The following is a 19,617-nucleotide window of genomic DNA, read 5'->3' on the forward strand; positions in this document are numbered from 1 at the left end:
AAAAATTACCAACTTTGTGTGAGGAGTTGCAAGCCACAAGAGTTTGAGTAGAATGCTAGTGAATTTATCCCAGGGTGGAAAAGAAGAATTTTGGGGCTTTTAGAATGAGGGTCCAAGAGGCAAAGATGGAGGAATCTGGGCGTGTCCTATCTTTCTCCTTCTGGTCCTCCATCTTCTGCTGTGATGGTGGCACTTTTGAATTGGTTTAGAGTAGAGACAGACTGTCTAACAGAGGTGATAGGTATTGGAAAATTGTTGTAAATAAAATACACATAATTTTTAGTATAAAACGGTAACACTGCCCTGAGGGCGTTCAGTGTGCTTCAACCCAACCTGCCAGACAGACCTCAGCAGGTCAGAAAGAAAATGTCTTAGATAAGAGCAAATAAACAACCTTGAAAATGAGAGCCAAGGAATCTCGACAACTTCTTTGGTCTTGAGGCTGGGAAAAAGAGACTTTCTAACACCTCTGGGTCATCTCATCAACATGGTTATTTACAAAGGAACAGCCCAAGGGCATCTTACAAGCTGAAGTCGAGGCAGGGGATAGTGAACTTTGGTTTTGTGTACTTTTCTATGGCTATTTCTTCTCCTCTTCCACCTGCCACTTTCCTAAGCTGTAAGTTAAAAAGTACAGCACAACTTCCACAAGAGCCAGGCATTTAATATCATTGCCACTACTGTCCCCCTCTCACATTAGTGCAGGAATCACAAACAACACCCCACAAATCACAAACCTGAAGCATGTTTATTAACTAACTTTGATCTATAGGGAGTTTCTGCTACCTACACTGAGCAGGAGCTGCCTCACAGAGGAGTGGAGTCTGGACTTGAAGGCGTTGCTGCTCATTTCCCACCTGCCCAGGCATACCACAAGGTCGGATTTAAGGGAAGGGCTCCAAGTGCAGCTCAGCACACTCAGCAGCAACAGCCCTTCTGAGGGAGATGCACCTACAAGTCAGGGAAGTGAGGGAACAACCTCCCAAGTAATTTCAGGTAATAACAGACAGACAGCAGGACTGATCTTATCCAAGCTGTCTGCTATTGCCTAGGGCTGACTTCATCATGGCCTGTGACCTGCAGCCCACAGCTCTCAAGGTTCTCCACTGTGGGCAGGGCCAGGGAGATTGACTGACCATTTTATAGCCAATAGTGTCAGACAGACTAATGACATGGAAAACCCCAGAGAAGGAGAGCAGCAATCGGTCCTGCCATTAAACCCTCTGCTTAGCTGATCTGCAAAAACAAAATCACTCCAGCTCCTCCTAATTATAAAAACCCAAACCCACAAACCAAAGCCAAAGTTAAATTCCAAATCTTTTTACATAACTAAACACTTGAGAGCATTTGTGCAGGTTCAGTTTTACTTCAATCTGGTAACTCTGGAATGACTTAAGTGAGAGAGCAGCAAGAGCAAATGGAGATAGTGCCCACGGCAACTCTCCCCAGCAAAGCCAGGTCAGGAGTATAGAACTCTGAAGTTATCACACAGGGCACAGACTGAAGGTACACTGATCAAGAGTTTTTCATTGAGCAATGTGTGAAAATGCTATGAAAGACATTGTTAATTTGAAGCAGCAATTAAACATAATAGATATTTCCTAAAAAAGATACAGCCAACAATATCGAAGAGTGAATCAAGAACTTTATTATTTCTTCACATACATTAAAAAAAGTGAATAAACACACAAGACAGCAAGTCAGAGAAAATAAACATATTTACAAGACAGTTATCAATTTTTTTCAATCTTCAGAATCAGAGATTTTTGTTGATTCATCATTTTCTTCAGTCTGTGGAAGAAAGAAAAGAGTGAGTTTCAGGTATGTCCAAACTATGCTAGAACCTTGTAGTGAGTCCCATTTCCAGTACATGCAATAGGAAGTTCATTTACATGATAGTGGCTCATGCAAATTTAATGTAAAGGAGAGTCTACAATGCCAAAGATCCCATGGCATCCTTAGGAGTCTCAGGAAATGAGAAATGAAATCCAGTATACTGTTTCTGCTTCTTCCAGAGACATTCCCATAACACATGGAGACCAACTGATCCAGGGAAACAAGGCTTTTGGGGCTCAGCCTTTGTTAGGTACACCAAAACTGAGGACATGGACAATTTAGATTCTAACCTTCACAAGAAGGACTCTGTAAAATGATGCCTTGATACTTTTACTGACATGTGAAAATTTCCAGTTTGTAGAAATTTCCATTTCTTATGGAACAGTTAAACCATTTCAATAAGAACTCTTATAGTGTTACTGTATTTATGACAAGACCAAACCTAGTTCTGTGTTAAATGCTTTGTCTCATCTCTCCAGTTACAGGCCTACTGTTTCCTCTGCTATGCAAACTTCAGCCATAAACCTGAAGACTCACAAGTATGGGTTTTTTCCATAACAGGAATCTGTCAGCATTATCAATTTCTGAGTCTTCAATACTGGCAGCAAGAAAAATAAAGTAAAACTAAGAGCATGCACTTCCAGCAGTGACTTTTAATCTTCAGAAAGGTTGTTCCTTTGAAGGGTTCCAACAAAGGATATGCCTTCACAAAACATTCTGAGACTTCACCTAATCAATATGAAACAATATAAAGTGCAAGGACTAATGGCCTGAACAACACTGAAAACTTGAGTCACATGCAGTTAAATATGTACTAACAGCTTACAAGTCATGCTCATGAACAAGCTGAGCCAGACAGTTATTCAAATTTACTCCCAGATTCTGCTCTGCACCATATATAACTGTAATCACCACCTCTTCAGTAACCTCCTGACACAGGAGCCCAGACTAGTTTGGAAATGAACCTTGTGCTCCAAAAGAATCTAAACATACAGACAAGTCCTGACATGACACTTATATCAGGTCTCAATGGTAATTTCCCAAAGCCTACCAGGAGAGCAGCCATCCCAACCAGCACAGCCAGCAAGGCTCCTCCTAGCCCTGACACCAGGGAGTTCTTAGGCCAAGGCAATAGCTTGGGCAGACTCACCCATGGTGCTGTGACTGACCTTTTGTTGCAGGCTCCTCTCCAGAGACTGGACCCTCATCTGCTCCTTGCTCAGAGTGGCTTGCAGTGCTGCAGTCTCGGACTTGGCTTTGCTGTGGACCTGGGCAATTTCCTCATTGGCCCTGAAACAGGCACAACATGGTGTTTACATTCCCCTCAGACAGCACAGCAGAACTCTCAGAATCACACTAGATGCTTGTACTTGAGATTAATTACTAGATGAAGTATATTTAAGCCAGGTTTTGGCACTATTGAACCACATTCTGCAGCTACTGTGAAAACTGTGTGTGCCATTCCTGGTACCTGGCTTTTTTACATAGTACTTACTGCTGCAGCTTTTCTTCAGCGTGGGCCTTCAGCACCTGGTATCTCTGCTCCTGCTTTTTAATTCTAGACAAGAAATCTTCTGCACATTTCTTCAGAACTTCTTCATTCTGACCCAAAACCCAAAGAAGTTCAGTTAGTTGTTTAAGCTAGTAGAGGGAGGAGTTTCCCCACTTGACAATGGGGTTATTTGACTACACCTGAGGGGCAGTATTTGCTCACTGCAGTTCCAGAAACAACTATTAAATCCCACATGCCTATATGGACTAAACTGCTTCCTTTCAACTATCTTAACCTTGCAAACATTTATTCATCATATTTGCCCCCAACAAATTATTCAGTAGCAAACTCTAGTAAAGAAGGCCAACTAAAACAACAGTCACTGATTGGTTTTGTTTGGTTTGCTCCAATTTTTTTAAAATCAGCTTTGTATTAAGTTACAATTGCCACAAGAATAGCTACAAATCCAACTTCACCAAAGAACCCACAGAAAGATTCAGGCTTTGGACCATGACGTAAAGAAATCCAACACTAACAGCAAGAATGTTACCCTGGTAACTCCATAGCTCACACTATGCACATATTTTATTAGCCATTGTAGGAAGCTGGAACTGTTTGAAACAATTGCTAAGACTCTACTAATTGCAGGTCTTGAATTTAGTAATTGGGTTTCCAAGCAATGTTTATCTCTGTGCCAAAGAAAGGGCTTCTGAACTTAGGGTGGAGAGGGAAGGGACACAAGATGAAGGAAGCCTGCCATGCTAGCAAAGAAGAAACTGAAGTTTTAACAGACACTATACCTGTTTCTAAAACCTAGACTAGCATGAAACTTCTAAGGGATTAGTTTCTGAGTTTTTTAGTAAACAGGGACATTAAAGATAATTGAATGAAAAAAATCTGAAGGCACTTTTTAAAGCACCAACTGAATCAATTTTCATGCATTTCATGGAGTAAGAAACCATAGCTTATCCTCGCTACCTTCTTTCCTCCAGCCTCTGAAGAAGCTGCAGAACAAAGGCTTGACTTTAGCTTTAGAAAAAAGTCACAAGCATCTTAGTAGGGAGCACCTAATAACCTATTATTCTGACTTATAATTGCACATCCTCTCCAGCATCCATTCAACATGGTGTAGGGAAAACAAGCTGCTCTTATGCAGCAGCTGCCACATGAGAGTCTCTATGATTAGCAAAAGAGATGTGCTGCAGCAAGAAAACAGCTCACTTCTGTTTGAAGAAACTTTGCCTTCTAAGATATTATCTTACTTTAAGTCAGTCACTAAATACAACAAATTAGTTTTTTAATAATCTTTAAATAAACAACTTAGCACCTGGTTTTACAGGTAGTCCTTACACTACCTAATTAATGGCTGCTCTAGAAATGACACCATTTCCTCTCCCAAAACAAATGAGATTTAGTGAAGGGTATTATTTGCATTAAATCATCTTACTTTGTGGTAACCCTCTAACACCTCTTTCTGTTTCTCAAGTCGTTTGAAGATTACAGAGAAGGACTTCTCCATAGAGTTCAGATCTGAAATAGCTTGCTGCTTCTCTTCCATCAGCTTCTGTATTTCTTTCCTTGAGGCTTCCTTCTCCTTCTGAGCATTCTCTAGAGAGTGGAGTTAACCCATGATAGTTATTGCTTTAGCATAAAACCAGTTCCATAGTACAGCCAGTAACCCCACACCTTCAATTCTTCCCCTTAGGAAGGTTTCATACCCTGGCCTCTCACCTGTGAGACAGAATATCCATCCTGAACTAGGTAAAGTGTCTAGGAGAGGTGAAGGGTCTGTGGAGCTAAAGCTGAAGGAGAGGCCGCGTTCCAGAGACAGCAAGGAGACAGAGAAAGAAAAACAGAAAAACCACGAGGTCAATCTGCCCCCGACTTAGGAATTCCTTCGATAAAGAAGAATTAGTGCTAAATGTCATGTGGAATGAATATGTATGAACTTAATTTGAAACTGTATGCATATGCATTTGGAAGGGGGGATAAAAAGGGGACTCGGAGTCTCCAGGGGTACGCATGCCCTTTTGGGGAGTCTTGCGTCCGGCGCGCGTCGTAATAAAGCATACCGGGCTTTACAACTTTTACAAGTTGTGAGGTTTCTTCTTTTCTCCGCAAAACATTTTGGCGAGCCAAGGCAGGAGTTCTCTGTCCCCGCGGGGGCAGGGGGGATAGACGGACCTCCAAGGCGCGCCCCAGGATTTTTTCCTGGTGGGGCTCCGCTTGTCTCAACTTGCCACCTGCGAGGACAGACAACGACCCGCTGGCCTGCGGAGGAGAATACGGTATGTATGGGGCCCCAGGGGGGGAAGAACAAGGAAAGAACAAGGGAATTAACGACCCAGAGACGTCTGGGATCAGCCGATAGAGCGGCTGTATTAGAGACGGGGTTCGTTCCATCGTCCTGATAGAGCAGGACTGCCAGCGGCTCCGGGGTAAGCTAGCTGCAGCTGATAGAGCGGCTGTATTAGAGACGGGGTTCGTCGCCTCGTCGTCCTGATAGAGCAGGACTGCCAGCGGCTCCGGGGGTAAGCCGGGTGAACCCGTGTATGCGTGTATTAGAATTCAGATTCTGATAGGGCAGAGCTGAATTCGCGTATGTTTCTTCTGTTTGTGCGTGTGTGAGTGGTGTCCGGACACTGTGTTGCTGTATGGTTAATGTGTGTGGCCAGTGCACTGTGTTTGTGATCGTGCAGGTGATATGTGTATGGTGTATAAAAGAGAGTAAATCTACAGTGCCCTACAGTGCGGGGATGGGTCAGTACTCCCCGTGTTTGAAGCAGCCGAGTGAGGCCAGAGGCGCCGGCTGCAGCAAGCTGCGGGGGCAGGGAGAGAAGTGCCCTGCGGAGAAGCGAGTGGAGGAATGTCAGTGATGGTATTTATCGTGTTTGAATGTAGTGATTTGTGTAGATTTGGTACATTTTAACTGTGAGTATGAGCTCAGAGAGTTCCTTTGCCTTGGATGTTTGGACTTGATCTCTAGACTGTGTGCTGTTATTTTGATTGTGTCCAGGAAAAATTGATTTGAGTAAATGCCGAATTATGGTGTGCTGTGTTGTGTTGAGAAAAGTGAGCACTTTGAGAAATATGCCCTTTCCCAGTGATTTTGTGTGGTGATTTTCTTCCGCTGCATTGTGGTAATTTGATTCTCAGACTGTATAGTGGTGTTTGTGGAGATTTTAAGATTTTGTTGCAACAAGAGTAGCATTTTACATAGGAGAGCTATAGTACGGTGATTTATGTTTAACTTCGATAAAGTGAGTTAAAGGAATTCCAAGAATTCTCCCCCTCACAGCAATTCAAGCCTTGGCTCTAGTGAATTTGAGATAAGGCGGGGGGGGGGGGGAGTGCGTGTGTCTGTGTCTGCAGGTATATCAGAGTTTTGGCTGTGACTAGCACAGCCCTTTTGCAAAGCAGCAAAACAAGTGTAAGTAGACACAGTGCTTAATTAGATTGTGCAAGAAGAGAACTAGAAAAGACTGATATTTTGTAAAACAGAGTTTATATAGAAGGGATGAATGAGATGAATTAGTTAATGAGACTTATGAGATTTATGAGACTTCGGTTGGTACTGCAGTAAGTCTTTACTGGAAACAATCTGCTGAAAGGATTTAAAGTTCTCTGTAATAAACAGAATAGCCAGCCTTTGTGGGCAATTTTGGGGAGCCTTTGGTACATCAAGAGGCTAGCAGGCTGTGTGAGGTGACAGTGGCTGCGCCCTGGGCACAGGGACAGCTCTGGCTGCCCTGTCTCCCCAGGGAACACGGGAATGGCCTGTGAGCAAAAGCTGGATGTGCAGGTATTATTGCAGTGCGGTGTTTATGAGAAACACTGGTATTGCTGTTTTGCTGTTCCAATAAGTGTCAGGGTACACGCCCCGAGTGTAAATTAAAGGTTTCTGGTCAAGCGGATTCAGAACCTAAGGTCTTAGAGCTTGTGTGTGGGAATCACATCTGATACCTGCCACCTGGAGCTGTGTGTATAGGAGGAAAACTGAGAAACTACTGTGAAGGTCTGTAAAAAGGTTTGAATGGAAGCGGGATAAGGCAAGGAGAAATAAATAATAAGAACTGACCAGAGCAAACAGGTTCCTAAATTAGCCCCTTTTGGGAGGGGCTCATTGGGAGGAGGTTGCCAGTAAGAGCAGCTCAGAAAATAAAAAGATTTATAGTGCTTCATTGCTGTTAGTACTGTTTTATAATAGGAAGATAAATGGGATAGTTTTTGTATGCTGAAATGTCTTTTGTTTTAAGAAATCACCCAGAATGACAAAGAGACTGTGAGATCAGACTGCTCTCTGGTCTTGGCCCCTGAAAAGGAAAACAAGGCAAAGAGAAAGCAAATCAAACATGTTGTTCAGCATGCAGCATAAGATAGCAACGTATGAAATCAGGCAAGGATTATCACGCTGAAATGCGAAGCAATCACAGTTCGCAAAATGAGTACATATGATTTGTAAAGGCTTCCTCCCAAGGTAAGGGAGGAGGGGTAAAGGTAACCTTCCCAAAAGGGAAGAATTTTTGTCAGCACAAGGGTCATGTGTTCAGTTTTAAATAAAGCTTTAGTACCTGTGGAGAATGTTTATGTTGTAGTGTGGGGAATGAACAACTGGCCAGTCTGAAAAGGCATACTTTTGAAAACCTTTAAAGTAACATGTGTACTATGTGTACCTAAAAGCTTTTGTACAATTCGCTCAATTTGCTAAATATTCTCAAATGAGAAAGGTTACTCTGGAGGCAAATAATATAAAGATGTTAGGCTTAATATTAACAGACACTGAAATTAAGAAAGACATTAGTAAGGAGATATTAGAATAAGTAAATAAGTGTTTTCAAGGGTATGGGCCTCTGCTGCACCAGGGAGAGTGAAAGATGCTCCCCCATGGGATGCTCCCCCATCAAGCTTAATGAAAGAACACAACCAGTGAGAACTGAGTAGTACCCTCAAAAGGAAGGTAAGGAAGGAATCAGTCCAATAACTGGTAGTACTGGATTAAGGGCTGTCAATAAGATAACACAGAATTTGTACCCTGTGGTAGCAAATCCATAGACCTTACTAACTTGTTTAACACCTGAGCTAACCTGGTTCACTGTTTTAGGCCTAAGAGATGCCTTCTTTTGCCTCCCTATCCATGAAGCCAGCCAGAACATTTTTGCATTCAAACACAAGCTCACACAGTCCATGTGCCTGAAGGCTTCAAAATTCTCCACTCCGATTGGAGAACAGCTTGCAAGGACCCAGAGTCCCAGGAAGCTCCACAAGAGGAAAGGAGGCTGTTGCAGTACGTGGATGATCTTCTAGTAGCCACTCGGACGAGGGAAGCAAGAGAAGCCTGGACGGTAAGCCTTTTGAATTTCCTAGGACTCCAAGGATGCAGAGTCTCAAAGAAAAAGGCACAGGTAGTGAAACAGAAGGTAATCTACCTGGAGTAAGAAGTGAGTGCTGAGCAGCAGACTTTAAGGCAGGGAAGCCCTATGCCAAACCCTGAACCCCAGACAACGAAAGAACTCCAAACCTTCTTAGGCATGGCAGTGTAGTGCCAGCTGTGGGTTCATAATTGTGGACTGTTCTCCAGACCCCTCTATGCTCTTATTGCCAATGGGAACTGAGATCTCCAGTGGACAAGAGACACCACACGGGCCTTTCTCCAGCTAGAGAGTCCCCTCATGTCGGCTCCAGCTTTGAAACTTCCAGATGTAAGTAAAGCATTCTTTCTATTTTTCCATGCAAGGAATTGCTCTGGGAATATTGGCTCAAGACTTGGGTCCATACCGGAGGGCAGTTGCTTACCTCTCTAAGCAACTAGATGCAACAGCCAAAGGATGGCCAGGTTGCCTCAGAGCTGTAGCAGCAGTTGTGCTGAACATTCAAGAGGCACACAAGTTTATCCTGGGACAAAAATGACTGTGCTAGTGTCCCACACAGTGTCTGTAGTACTGGAAGTAAAGGGTGGCCACTGGCTTTTCACCAGAGAGGTTTCTGAAATACCAGGCCATCATGGTAGAGCAAGATGATGGAGAGATAGTGGTGACTAATATTGTCAACCCAGCTTCTTTTCTCAGTGGAATCAAGGAGAAGCAGTACACCATGATTGCCTAGAGACCACTGAAGCTACCTACTCCAGCCGCCCAGACTTAAAGGACACTCCTCCGGACAATGCAGAGACCTGGGTCACTGACAAGAAAGCGACATTGCAAAGTTCACAGTGACTACCTGCAGAGAGGTAATAGAGTCTGGACCCTTACCAACAGGTACCTCTGCACAGGATGCTGAGATAAATGCATGGACCCATGCCTTAGAAACAGCAAAAGGCATTCAGAGTTGTGCATGCACATGGAGCCATCTGGAAGGAGAGGGGACTGCTGACCTCACAGGGAAAGAAGAGACAATCCAGCTGCTGGAAGCAGTTCGGCTACCTGAAAAGGCATATTAAGGCACACCAGAGAGTGAGCTTAAAATTGGAGGAAAGAAATGAGCTGGCGGATGGAGAGGCAAAGAAAGCAGCAAAGGGTGAGGTACAGATTTTCCTCGAAGGTAAGCCATAATACAATAATACTAATCAAAAGAGACGTACAACTGCAAGGGGTGGGCTACCATTGAAAGAGAGCTAGTAATCCCCTCCCATTTTCGTGGTTACTAGTGAAGGAAGGGCACTAGAAAACACACTAGGGCCTAATTACTTAAAGCCTTTTATAGAGTGTGGCTCCTTTCTCAAAATGACCGAGGCTGCGAGTGATACAGAGTGCACTGGAATGAAGTGTTGACTTTGAAGTAGTAATCCCCACAGGCTTTCTAGAACACACATCTGATTGAAAGGACTGTTGTATCATTGTCAGGAATCTATATGCCACTATCACTCAGGTGAGCTGATAATGTGATCCTTGCCTCCAGACTAACCTCAAAATACCCCCGGGCCAAAACTTGGTCAGACTGGGAGAGGCCATGGGCCTGTATAGCAGTGGCAAATCAACTTTTCAGAACTCCCAAGGAAAGGGGGTTATCAGTATTTACTGGTATTAATAGATACATTTTCAGGGTGGCCAGAAACATTCCCCACCAGAACTGTCAAAGCTCAAGAGGTGACCAGATCATTTTTACAAGAGATAATACCACGCTTCAGAGTTCCAGCCACAATATCCTCAGATAAAGAATCACCTTTCACTTCCAAAATAGTGCAACAGATTAGTAGCCATCTGGGCATAGATTAAGAACTTCACACCCCATACTGCCCCAATCAAGCGGCCAGGGGGAGAGAATGAATCATTTGATTAAGCAGCAAATCATAAGACTGGGGCAAGAAGCTCTTCCACTAGCACTATTGCAAATTCAAACTAAACCTTTTGAGCTAAAGGAATGCTGAATCCTTTTGGAATGCCTTATAGAAGACAACAGAATACAAGGGGAATGTCCAGAATGTCCACTTACATGGTGGCATTAAGCAAACAGCTCAGAGTAATTGAGAAACTTGTGGCTGGAACTCGGAGCAGGGAGTTGGATAGCCTGGGGTTGATGTATATGTTAAGTCTCTTACAGAGAAGACTTCAGAACCACAGTGAGAGAGACCACTGCAAGTACCTCTCACCACCTTCACTGCAATCAAAATCAAGGAGCAGAATGCTGGATCCATCACTCTCGGGTGAAGAAGGCCCAGAAGCCCCTTCAGGAGTGACACCAGGAGACAATGAACTGAGACTAAAACTTATTCGGGCAAAATGAGTATATTGCGGTCGGGAGTAGCTCATACTTTAGTGTACAGAATTGTTTTGTATGGAATTATAACTGAAGTTTTAAAACTAGAGAGTACCTCTACCCAAAGCAATGCTGAATGGCCTTGGTCCCTGGCATTTAATCAGTATACTGGATCCATAGGAAAACCTTCTGAGATAAAGAAGGTTTATATTAAACATATCTACTGTAGTAATCCACGAGAATCAAGTATGTGAGGAGTAAGAATAGCAAGAACAGGAGCTGTGAACACTTCAAGGAATCTGAAGCGAAGAAATCAAAGTAAAGTGCTTAGTCATCAAAAGGATGGCTTATGAGAGACCAGATGTAATTAGTGTCTGAACCTCCCCTGGTGTATATGAACACCAGGAAGTCTGTGATAACCTAAGTGAATCAGACAGTTAGTGTAATTTCACCCTGATACAGCCTGTAGGCAATGAATTTAGGCTCTTCTCTCAAGATTTCCCCTCCATTATCTTCTGCCCTGAACACAGTCCACAGCTTGATCTTAGCTAAGGGCAAGGTGGGTGACCAGGAGAGACATTCCTGCTTGCCACACATCTGGGAAATCAGGTGCTTTGGAGGGAGAGAGAGAAGTTAGATTCCCTGAAGTCTCTACATTTCAGAACAAACATCTGTCTCAAGTATGACCTAAACCTCTGTCAGATACACTTGTGAAGTGTGTCTGAATTTGTAGTATGAGCCCAGCACATCCCTCTGGCAGGGAGGGATGATCATGGACAGAAAGCAGTTCCTGTTCCCCATAACAAACATCTAACTGGCATATTAGGGACAAGATTAGGAGTTTTAAATAGAATTGTGTGGAGAGCTTTAATGTGGAGAGCTTTATTAATAGTTGGTTAGCTGAGAAAGGCCATGCTGACATATTGCCACTGGTCAAGCTGAGAAATCAGCAGTCAGCAAGCTGAAAGGAGATGTCAGCAGCTTGCAATCAGTGGCCTTGCTGCAACATGGAGAAAGGGAGTAGAGATTAGTCCTGAATATCTCCTAAGAATATGTAGAAAGTATCAAAAGTAGGACCATAGGAATGTAAAAGTAGGTGTAACTGCTGATATGTAACTAACCAATCCTGAGCTCAACTTTTGCAATATGCATGAAGTTAATTACGAACTGTATTTAACCCGCTGTGCTGATCAATAAAATTGGGCCTGTGATGATCAATTGATGTCCTGGTCTCCTTCCGTCGACAGAATTGATTCAGAAATACTGATGAATAAACTGGCTGCTGCAGCAGGTAGCCTAACAAAATTGAAGCAGCCTTTATAGTAATCTCTACTGGCATTAGGAACTAGCCAGTGACAGATTTCAAAAGTACTGCCAAAGTAAAGAAGAATGAACAGGCCGGGGACCAAGACCACAAATTGATAGTAGAAGCACTTAGTATAGTTCAAGATAATGTGTCTTTAGCTTTCAGTTGTATACAAGCACAGTTATGGATACAAGCAACAGCAGCTCTGATCATATAGGAAAGGGGTGAAGGTAATTTTCCAGCTGAAATTCAGAAAATTGAATGGGATAATGCAATTGATTTTGAAAGGAAGTTTTAATCCTGGTGGATTATGGTGAATTTCACCTATGATCCTATTTCTAATGTGGCCACTGCCTTTGTGCTTACCATATGTAATGCCACTGCTTATGTTATCCATCCCATCATTGCCCTAAGATTAAACCATGAAGAAACAACACTCTATCCTTCAGAACATAGAGTGTGGGCACAAAAAGATGAATGAAAAGTGGCAGGTAGTAAACTTAGAATCCTGCATTACTAGAGAACAAATGGGATTCATTTGTGAAAGCAATACTGCTAATGCCCAGGATGTGTTTGGACACTGAACAGAGTATTTGTCACTTTTGAAATTCATCCAGTCACTGACCAGAAAACTGTGCTCGTATATACTGGAAAAGGGTGTATGTTTGAGAACTGCTTGTGCTGCTGTACAAATTAATAGCAATGATGTTATTCTGTCTAGTAGAAACCATTCTAATCTCTGTATTTGTATTTGTAATTTTGTTAAGATTATTGGGTGTGATTTTTCGTATTTGGTACCAGTAACATCCCACCAGCTGATTACAGCCAATTACACAATGTATCACAGACTACCACCTACCCCTATCGGGGTGAACCTTACATTGGTAAAACAATTAATTAAGCACCAAGACTTATTAGAAGTCTTGAAAGAAATCCGAGAAAGTGGAAAGAAAACCTTAATTACTGTCCAACATGGTACAAAAGAAATAACCAGAGTTCTACAAAGAATAAAATACGGATAATCACTGGTGAGATGTGATCTTTGGGTGATCACCAACTGCAAATGGAACCTTTGATAAGTTGTGCCACCCTATTCTAGTTTTACTAATATTAGTTGGGATAAGCTTAGGATTATCTATTACATTGTTAATTTGGAACTGGAGAATGCTACAACGAATAGCTGTACTAACCTCTTTGTCAAATGTACATGGTAAAGCGCTAAAAGACACTTATTGTCGTGGAAATTTTCCTTAAGTAAAAGAATTTACTTATTTCCTAGGAAAGGGGGGAATGAGACAGAATATCCATCCTGAACTAGGTAAAGTGTCTAGGAGAGGTGAAGGGTCTGTGGAGCTAAAGCTGAAGGAGAGGCCGCGTTCCAGAGACAGCAAGGAGACAGAGAAAGAAAAACAGAAAAACCACGAGGTCAATCTGCCCCCGACTTAGGAATTCCTTCGATAAAGAAGAATTAGTGCTAAATGTCATGTGGAATGAATATGTATGAACTTAATTTGAAACTGTATGCATATGCATTTGGAAGGGGGGATAAAAAGGGGACTCGGAGTCTCCAGGGGTACGCATGCCCTTTTGGGGAGTCTTGCGTCCGGCGCGCGTCGTAATAAAGCATACCGGGCTTTACAACTTTTACAAGTTGTGAGGTTTCTTCTTTTCTCCGCAAAACACCTGTAAGGACACCATGTCTGTGCTCTTAAGTGGTCTTTGTATCTTTGTTACATATTGCCTCACACCAAACTTAAAGCCATTCAAGACCATGACCATGTGCTTGCCAAAAGCATTTTTTCTCCTGCTCCTCTAGAGTCTACTGTTACAGGAGCCTTGAATGTTGTGATAGAAGCAAGGATCCAAAAATATTTTTCATTAAACATACACAACAGCTGGAAGATCTGGAGGAGACTGGGATAACAAGTCAGACTAGCACAGCAGACTTTCAGAAGAGGTTTGGGTTATACACCCAAGCTGTTTCCCATGGCCTTAGAGGAGCACAGAAAAGCTGGCTCAGATGTGCCTAATTCAGCTTTGAGCTAAGAAAGTGAACTATACAAGAGCTTCAGTGGATGTCTTTCCTAGTTTTGAAGCCACAAACTTGACTAAAGCAAAAGGCCAAATCCTCCAGCAACAACTTCTAGTGATACCTTGCCACTTAAATGATGCCACAGAATGAACAATTAAACACAGAGTGCTGACAACTGGATCTGCCAGTTTGAAAAAACCAACAGCTCCAGTGAAGAATAAGAAAAAGTTGTGTTCATGCCTGATTCAAAAAGTCATCATTACCTATCAAGTGATATCATGTCTACGGATATGCATAAAATTGTGAGTCTATCTTGTCTTAAACCTTATGTCCCAGCCCCCCAAGGCACGCCAAGTATAAATATGGAACTTACCCATCATTTGTGTTGCTATCTGTTCCAATTCATCAACTCTTTTTCTAAAAACCATGAAAAAGAAAAGTTGAACATACATTAGAAAAAGCATCTGGAATAACTAAGTAGATATAAAAGTCAGGACAGATTCATACCCCATTTCGTTGTAATCCGTATGAAGCTCATTAAACTTCTGTTTCAATTTCTCATTCTCCAGCTCTTTCTCTTGAACCTTTGAGGGTGAAAAGGTAAGCCTTTACTTTTTGCACAACAAGAGATAAAAGATTTGATACTAAAAACAGTCTGAAGGGCAACTTGAAATTAATACAGAGAGAGAAATAAGTTCTAATTTCTTAACAGAATCAAAATTGTTTAATTACAAACTTGACTCAAATAAAATTTAGATTAATACACAGATTTTGCATATATGATTCCCAGCACATTGCTAGTATCTTGTCAAGTGGCAAGATCAGAGTCAACTCAGCTATAACCTCTGAGAGAACACAATGGACCAAGGAACATTCTAGCAAGTGACACACATTTCCCTTATTTACAGGGCAGAAAAAAAAGTACTTCACAAACCTGCTAATATTAACACATGAGAGAACAAACACCAAAAACAAAACACAAAAAACAAAAGCCTGTTCAAGACCAAAATGCTGTTTGCAGTAACTTTTACTCAACACTAAATTAGGCAAAGTGGAAAGGGGGAGGATGAAAAGATGCCTCAATTCATTTGAGAATAATGATAGCTAAACTAAAGCAGAGCTCACAGTAATAGAATTAAGCAGCACAAATACTCTTTGCTAAACATTTTGTGCAAGCTCCGTAACAAGTTAAGAGCTGTAACCACAGAGCTAACTGCACTGTGGGAGGCCTTCAAAGACAAGAGGCTCAAAATACATAAAATAACCTGGAATTTAAAAAAATAAAAGAGAAAGTAGAAGCACATGATTATTGCTAGCTTGCTGGTTTTGTCACAAAACTACACAGTAAACTGTAGTACACTGATTTTTCCGTATTTTAGAGCAATCTAATTTTAAATATATTGCAATATTTCAGGTGACAGGAAGCAGGATACTAGCAAAAATAGAATGTTCTATTAAGACAAGTAGTGATAGCTAAGCTAGGAAAAAATATTACAAAAGCAAAGGTATGTGAAAATGGAAACAAATTGGAAACTGGCACTTGCAAGCTCAAAACAGGTTCAGTAGACCCCAAAAAAGCAGGCTTCCCCAAGTGCTGTATTTGCCAAGAAGGAAAATGGATTTTCACTTTCCTCCTATTTCTGAATTGTTTCACAGATAGAAACAAAAATAAAAGTCAGCCTGTCTTCCTTTCAGGTTGATATTGTAATTCCAGGCATTTTTATTTAAGTGACACAGCTGGAGTCATCCAGTCACACCTACAACAGTGTGTGCAGGTTTAAAGTAGTTCTTTCCAACATGAAAGAGCAGCGCTTTACTGATATTACAAGCTTAACCCCCCGCTATTATATACGTTCTTAGTTTTAGATCAATGCAATAAAAGCTGTCCCCTGTCAAAGCTACATTTATTTTCCTGTACTAGACAATATGCTGAGTGAAAGTCACCTCCTAAATGACACAAAGTAAAAGTTATTCCTACAAAAGCCACTATTTCTGCACTCTAAAACAAAAGAGGAACTTAAGCAGCAAATAATCACAGGTCATCTTTGTTTGGTGCCCCTAATGCCACTGCCTGCAGTACAGCAGTCAGGAATTTTGGAAGCTCCATCTTTTGCTGAAGTGATACAAGTAGCTTTAAGGATATTTATGCTCAAATGCTCCTCTTACATTATTTAGTGTTTGTAAGGTAACATATCTCAGAAGTCATACTTCAACAACTGGAGTACTTGATTCATTAAGTGGATATATAAGTCTTCTTGCACCAGTCAGAAGATGGGTTTTTAAAGGCAATTTCTGCAATTACAGAACAGGCTTAAAATCTTATCAACTACTTCTTCCCTCCTTCACTAATGTTTTTATCCTCTGGAGTGAGCTCCAGACCTCACCTTCACTTTCTCAGCTGGACATGCTCTTATGCATTCAGGTCCCACAAGAAAAGAACTGACATAGCGCTGAACTGGCACTACAGCTTTATCTTTTCTTAGGGAAGTTACGTAAGTCACTCTCTTCCATTGGCATGAAAATGTATTCCTGCTTCTTGAGTAAGAAGTATCCAGATCACTGATATTAAGCCTAACTATCCCATCTGATAACAGGTGCCTTCTAATAGTGAGTAGATATAAGGCAGAACCTGACTAATAATGAAGTTTGTCCTATGTCCCTAAGTGCTAGCTCTAAAAAGTTCTATACCTACAGCACCCATCAAGTCCACAGCAAGCTTTTCAGAATGAGATACTCATGTCAAGTACGATGAGAAACACGTATCCCAGATAATCCAAACAAAAGAACCTTCCAAGGCTATGCCAAGTTCTCCTTTGGAAGGGCCACCATACTGTGGGGGCCTGAATACATGTTGTATTGTAAGACCTGTGTGGGTCTGAGTTGCTCCAAACGAGCTGCAGCTGCAGGGTCCTTAGCTGGGCAGCAGCTGTAGCTCGTGAAGGTAACTGAGATAAATAGGGGTGGGACATTAAAGATAATTGAATGAAAAAAATCTGAAGGCACTTTTTAAAGCACCAACTGAATCAATTTTCATGCATTTCATGGAGTAAGAAACCATAGCTTATCCTCGCTACCTTCTTTCCTCCAGCCTCTGAAGAAGCTGCAGAACAAAGGCTTGACTTTAGCTTTAGAAAAAAGTCACAAGCATCTTAGTAGGGAGCACCTAATAACCTATTATTCTGACTTATAATTGCACATCCTCTCCAGCATCCATTCAACATGGTGTAGGGAAAACAAGCTGCTCTTATGCAGCAGCTGCCACATGAGAGTCTCTATGATTAGCAAAAGAGATGTGCTGCAGCAAGAAAACAGCTCACTTCTGTTTGAAGAAACTTTGCCTTCTAAGATATTATCTTACTTTAAGTCAGTCACTAAATACAACAAATTAGTTTTTTAATAATCTTTAAATAAACAACTTAGCACCTGGTTTTACAGGTAGTCCTTACACTACCTAATTAATGGCTGCTCTAGAAATGACACCATTTCCTCTCCCAAAACAAATGAGATTTAGTGAAGGGTATTATTTGCATTAAATCATCTTACTTTGTGGTAACCCTCTAACACCTCTTTCTGTTTCTCAAGTCGTTTGAAGATTACAGAGAAGGACTTCTCCATAGAGTTCAGATCTGAAATAGCTTGCTGCTTCTCTTCCATCAGCTTCTGTATTTCTTTCCTTGAGGCTTCCTTCTCCTTCTGAGCATTCTCTAGAGAGTGGAGTTAACCCATGATAGTTATTGCTTTAGCATAAAACCAGTTCCATAGTACAGCCAATAACCCCACACCTTCAATTCTTCCCCTTAGGAAGGTTTCATACCCTGGCCTCTCACCTGTAAGGACACCATGTCTGTGCTCTTAAGTGGTCTTTGTATCTTTGTTACATATTGCCTCACACCAAACTTAAAGCCATTCAAGACCATGACCATGTGCTTGCCAAAAGCATTTTTTCTCCTGCTCCTCTAGAGTCTACTGTTACAGGAGCCTTGAATGTTGTGATAGAAGCAAGGATCCAAAAATATTTTTCATTAAACATACACAACAGCTGGAAGATCTGGAGGAGACTGGGATAACAAGTCAGACTAGCACAGCAGACTTTCAGAAGAGGTTTGGGTTATACACCCAAGCTGTTTCCCATGGCCTTAGAGGAGCACAGAAAAGCTGGCTCAGATGTGCCTAATTCAGCTTTGAGCTAAGAAAGTGAACTATACAAGAGCTTCAGTGGATGTCTTTCCTAGTTTTGAAGCCACAAACTTGACTAAAGCAAAAGGCCAAATCCTCCAGCAACAACTTCTAGTGATACCTTGCCACTTAAATGATGCCACAGAATGAACAATTAAACACAGAGTGCTGACAACTGGATCTGCCAGTTTGAAAAAACCAACAGCTCCAGTGAAGAATAAGAAAAAGTTGTGTTCATGCCTGATTCAAAAAGTCATCATTACCTATCAAGTGATATCATGTCTACGGATATGCATAAAATTGTGAGTCTATCTTGTCTTAAACCTTATGTCCCAGCCCCCCAAGGCACGCCAAGTGTAAATATGGAACTTACCCATCATTTGTGTTGCTATCTGATTCAATTCATCAACTCTTTTTCTAAAAACCATGAAAAAGAAAAGTTGAACATACATTAGAAAAAGCATCTGGAATAACTAAGTAGATATAAAAGTCAGGACAGATTCATACCCCATTTCGTTGTAATCCGTATGAAGCTTATGAAACTCCTGTTTCAATTTCTCATTCTCCAGCTCTTTCTCTTGAACCTTTGAGGGTGAAAAGGTAAGCCTTTACTTTTTGCACAACAAGAGATAAAAGATTTGATACTAAAAACAGTCTGAAGGGCAACTTGAAATTAATACAGAGAGAGAAATAAGTTCTAATTTCTTAACAGAATCAAAATTGTTTAATTACAAACTTGACTCAAATAAAATTTAGATTAATACACAGATTTTGCATATATGATTCCCAGCACATTGCTAGTATCTTGTCAAGTGGCAAGATCAGAGTCAACTCAGCTATAACCTCTGAGAGAACACAATGGACCAAGGAACATTCTAGCAAGTGACACACATTTCCCTTATTTACAGGGCAGAAAAAAAAGTACTTCACAAACCTGCTAATATTAACACATGAGAGAACAAACACCAAAAACAAAACACAAAAAACAAAAGCCTGTTCATAAGACCAAAATGCTGTTTGCAGTAACTTTTACTCAACACTAAATTAGGCAAAGTGGAAAGGGGGAGGATGAAAAGATGCCTC

The 19,617-nt window shown here is 41.5% G+C and overlaps 1 protein-coding gene across 6 annotated transcripts in view; it reads right to left on the reverse strand.

Annotated features, from left to right (window-relative positions):
* Nucleotides 1-1,625: 1,625 nt before the first annotated feature.
* LOC141728092 (transforming acidic coiled-coil-containing protein 3-like) overlaps nt 1,626-19,617 on the reverse strand; it is a 31,089-nt gene continuing 13,097 nt past the window's right edge. For 4 of the 6 annotated variants that reach the window (XM_074534414.1, XM_074534413.1, XM_074534417.1 and 1 more), the window contains 9 exons: nt 19,042-19,118; nt 18,908-18,951; nt 17,902-18,062; nt 14,866-14,942; nt 14,732-14,775; nt 4,776-4,936; nt 3,332-3,438; nt 3,006-3,126; nt 1,626-1,791 (listed from right to left, as the gene is read on the reverse strand). In XM_074534414.1, the coding sequence (XP_074390515.1) occupies nt 1,744-1,791; nt 3,006-3,126; nt 3,332-3,438; nt 4,776-4,936; nt 14,732-14,775; nt 14,866-14,942; nt 17,902-18,062; nt 18,908-18,951; nt 19,042-19,118 (840 nt within the window). In that variant the 3' untranslated portion in view covers nt 1,626-1,743. Of the gene's footprint in view, nt 1,792-3,005; nt 3,127-3,331; nt 3,439-4,775; nt 4,937-5,059; nt 5,131-5,400; nt 7,642-13,709; nt 14,010-14,731; nt 14,776-14,865; nt 14,943-17,901; nt 18,063-18,907; nt 18,952-19,041; nt 19,119-19,617 lie in introns of those variants that run through there. The other 2 variants (XR_012578776.1, XM_074534418.1) reach the window with 2 other exon arrangements.

Source organism: Zonotrichia albicollis, unplaced genomic scaffold (assembly GCF_047830755.1).
Source record: "Zonotrichia albicollis isolate bZonAlb1 unplaced genomic scaffold, bZonAlb1.hap1 Scaffold_83, whole genome shotgun sequence".
Lineage (NCBI taxonomy): Eukaryota > Metazoa > Chordata > Aves > Passeriformes > Passerellidae > Zonotrichia > Zonotrichia albicollis.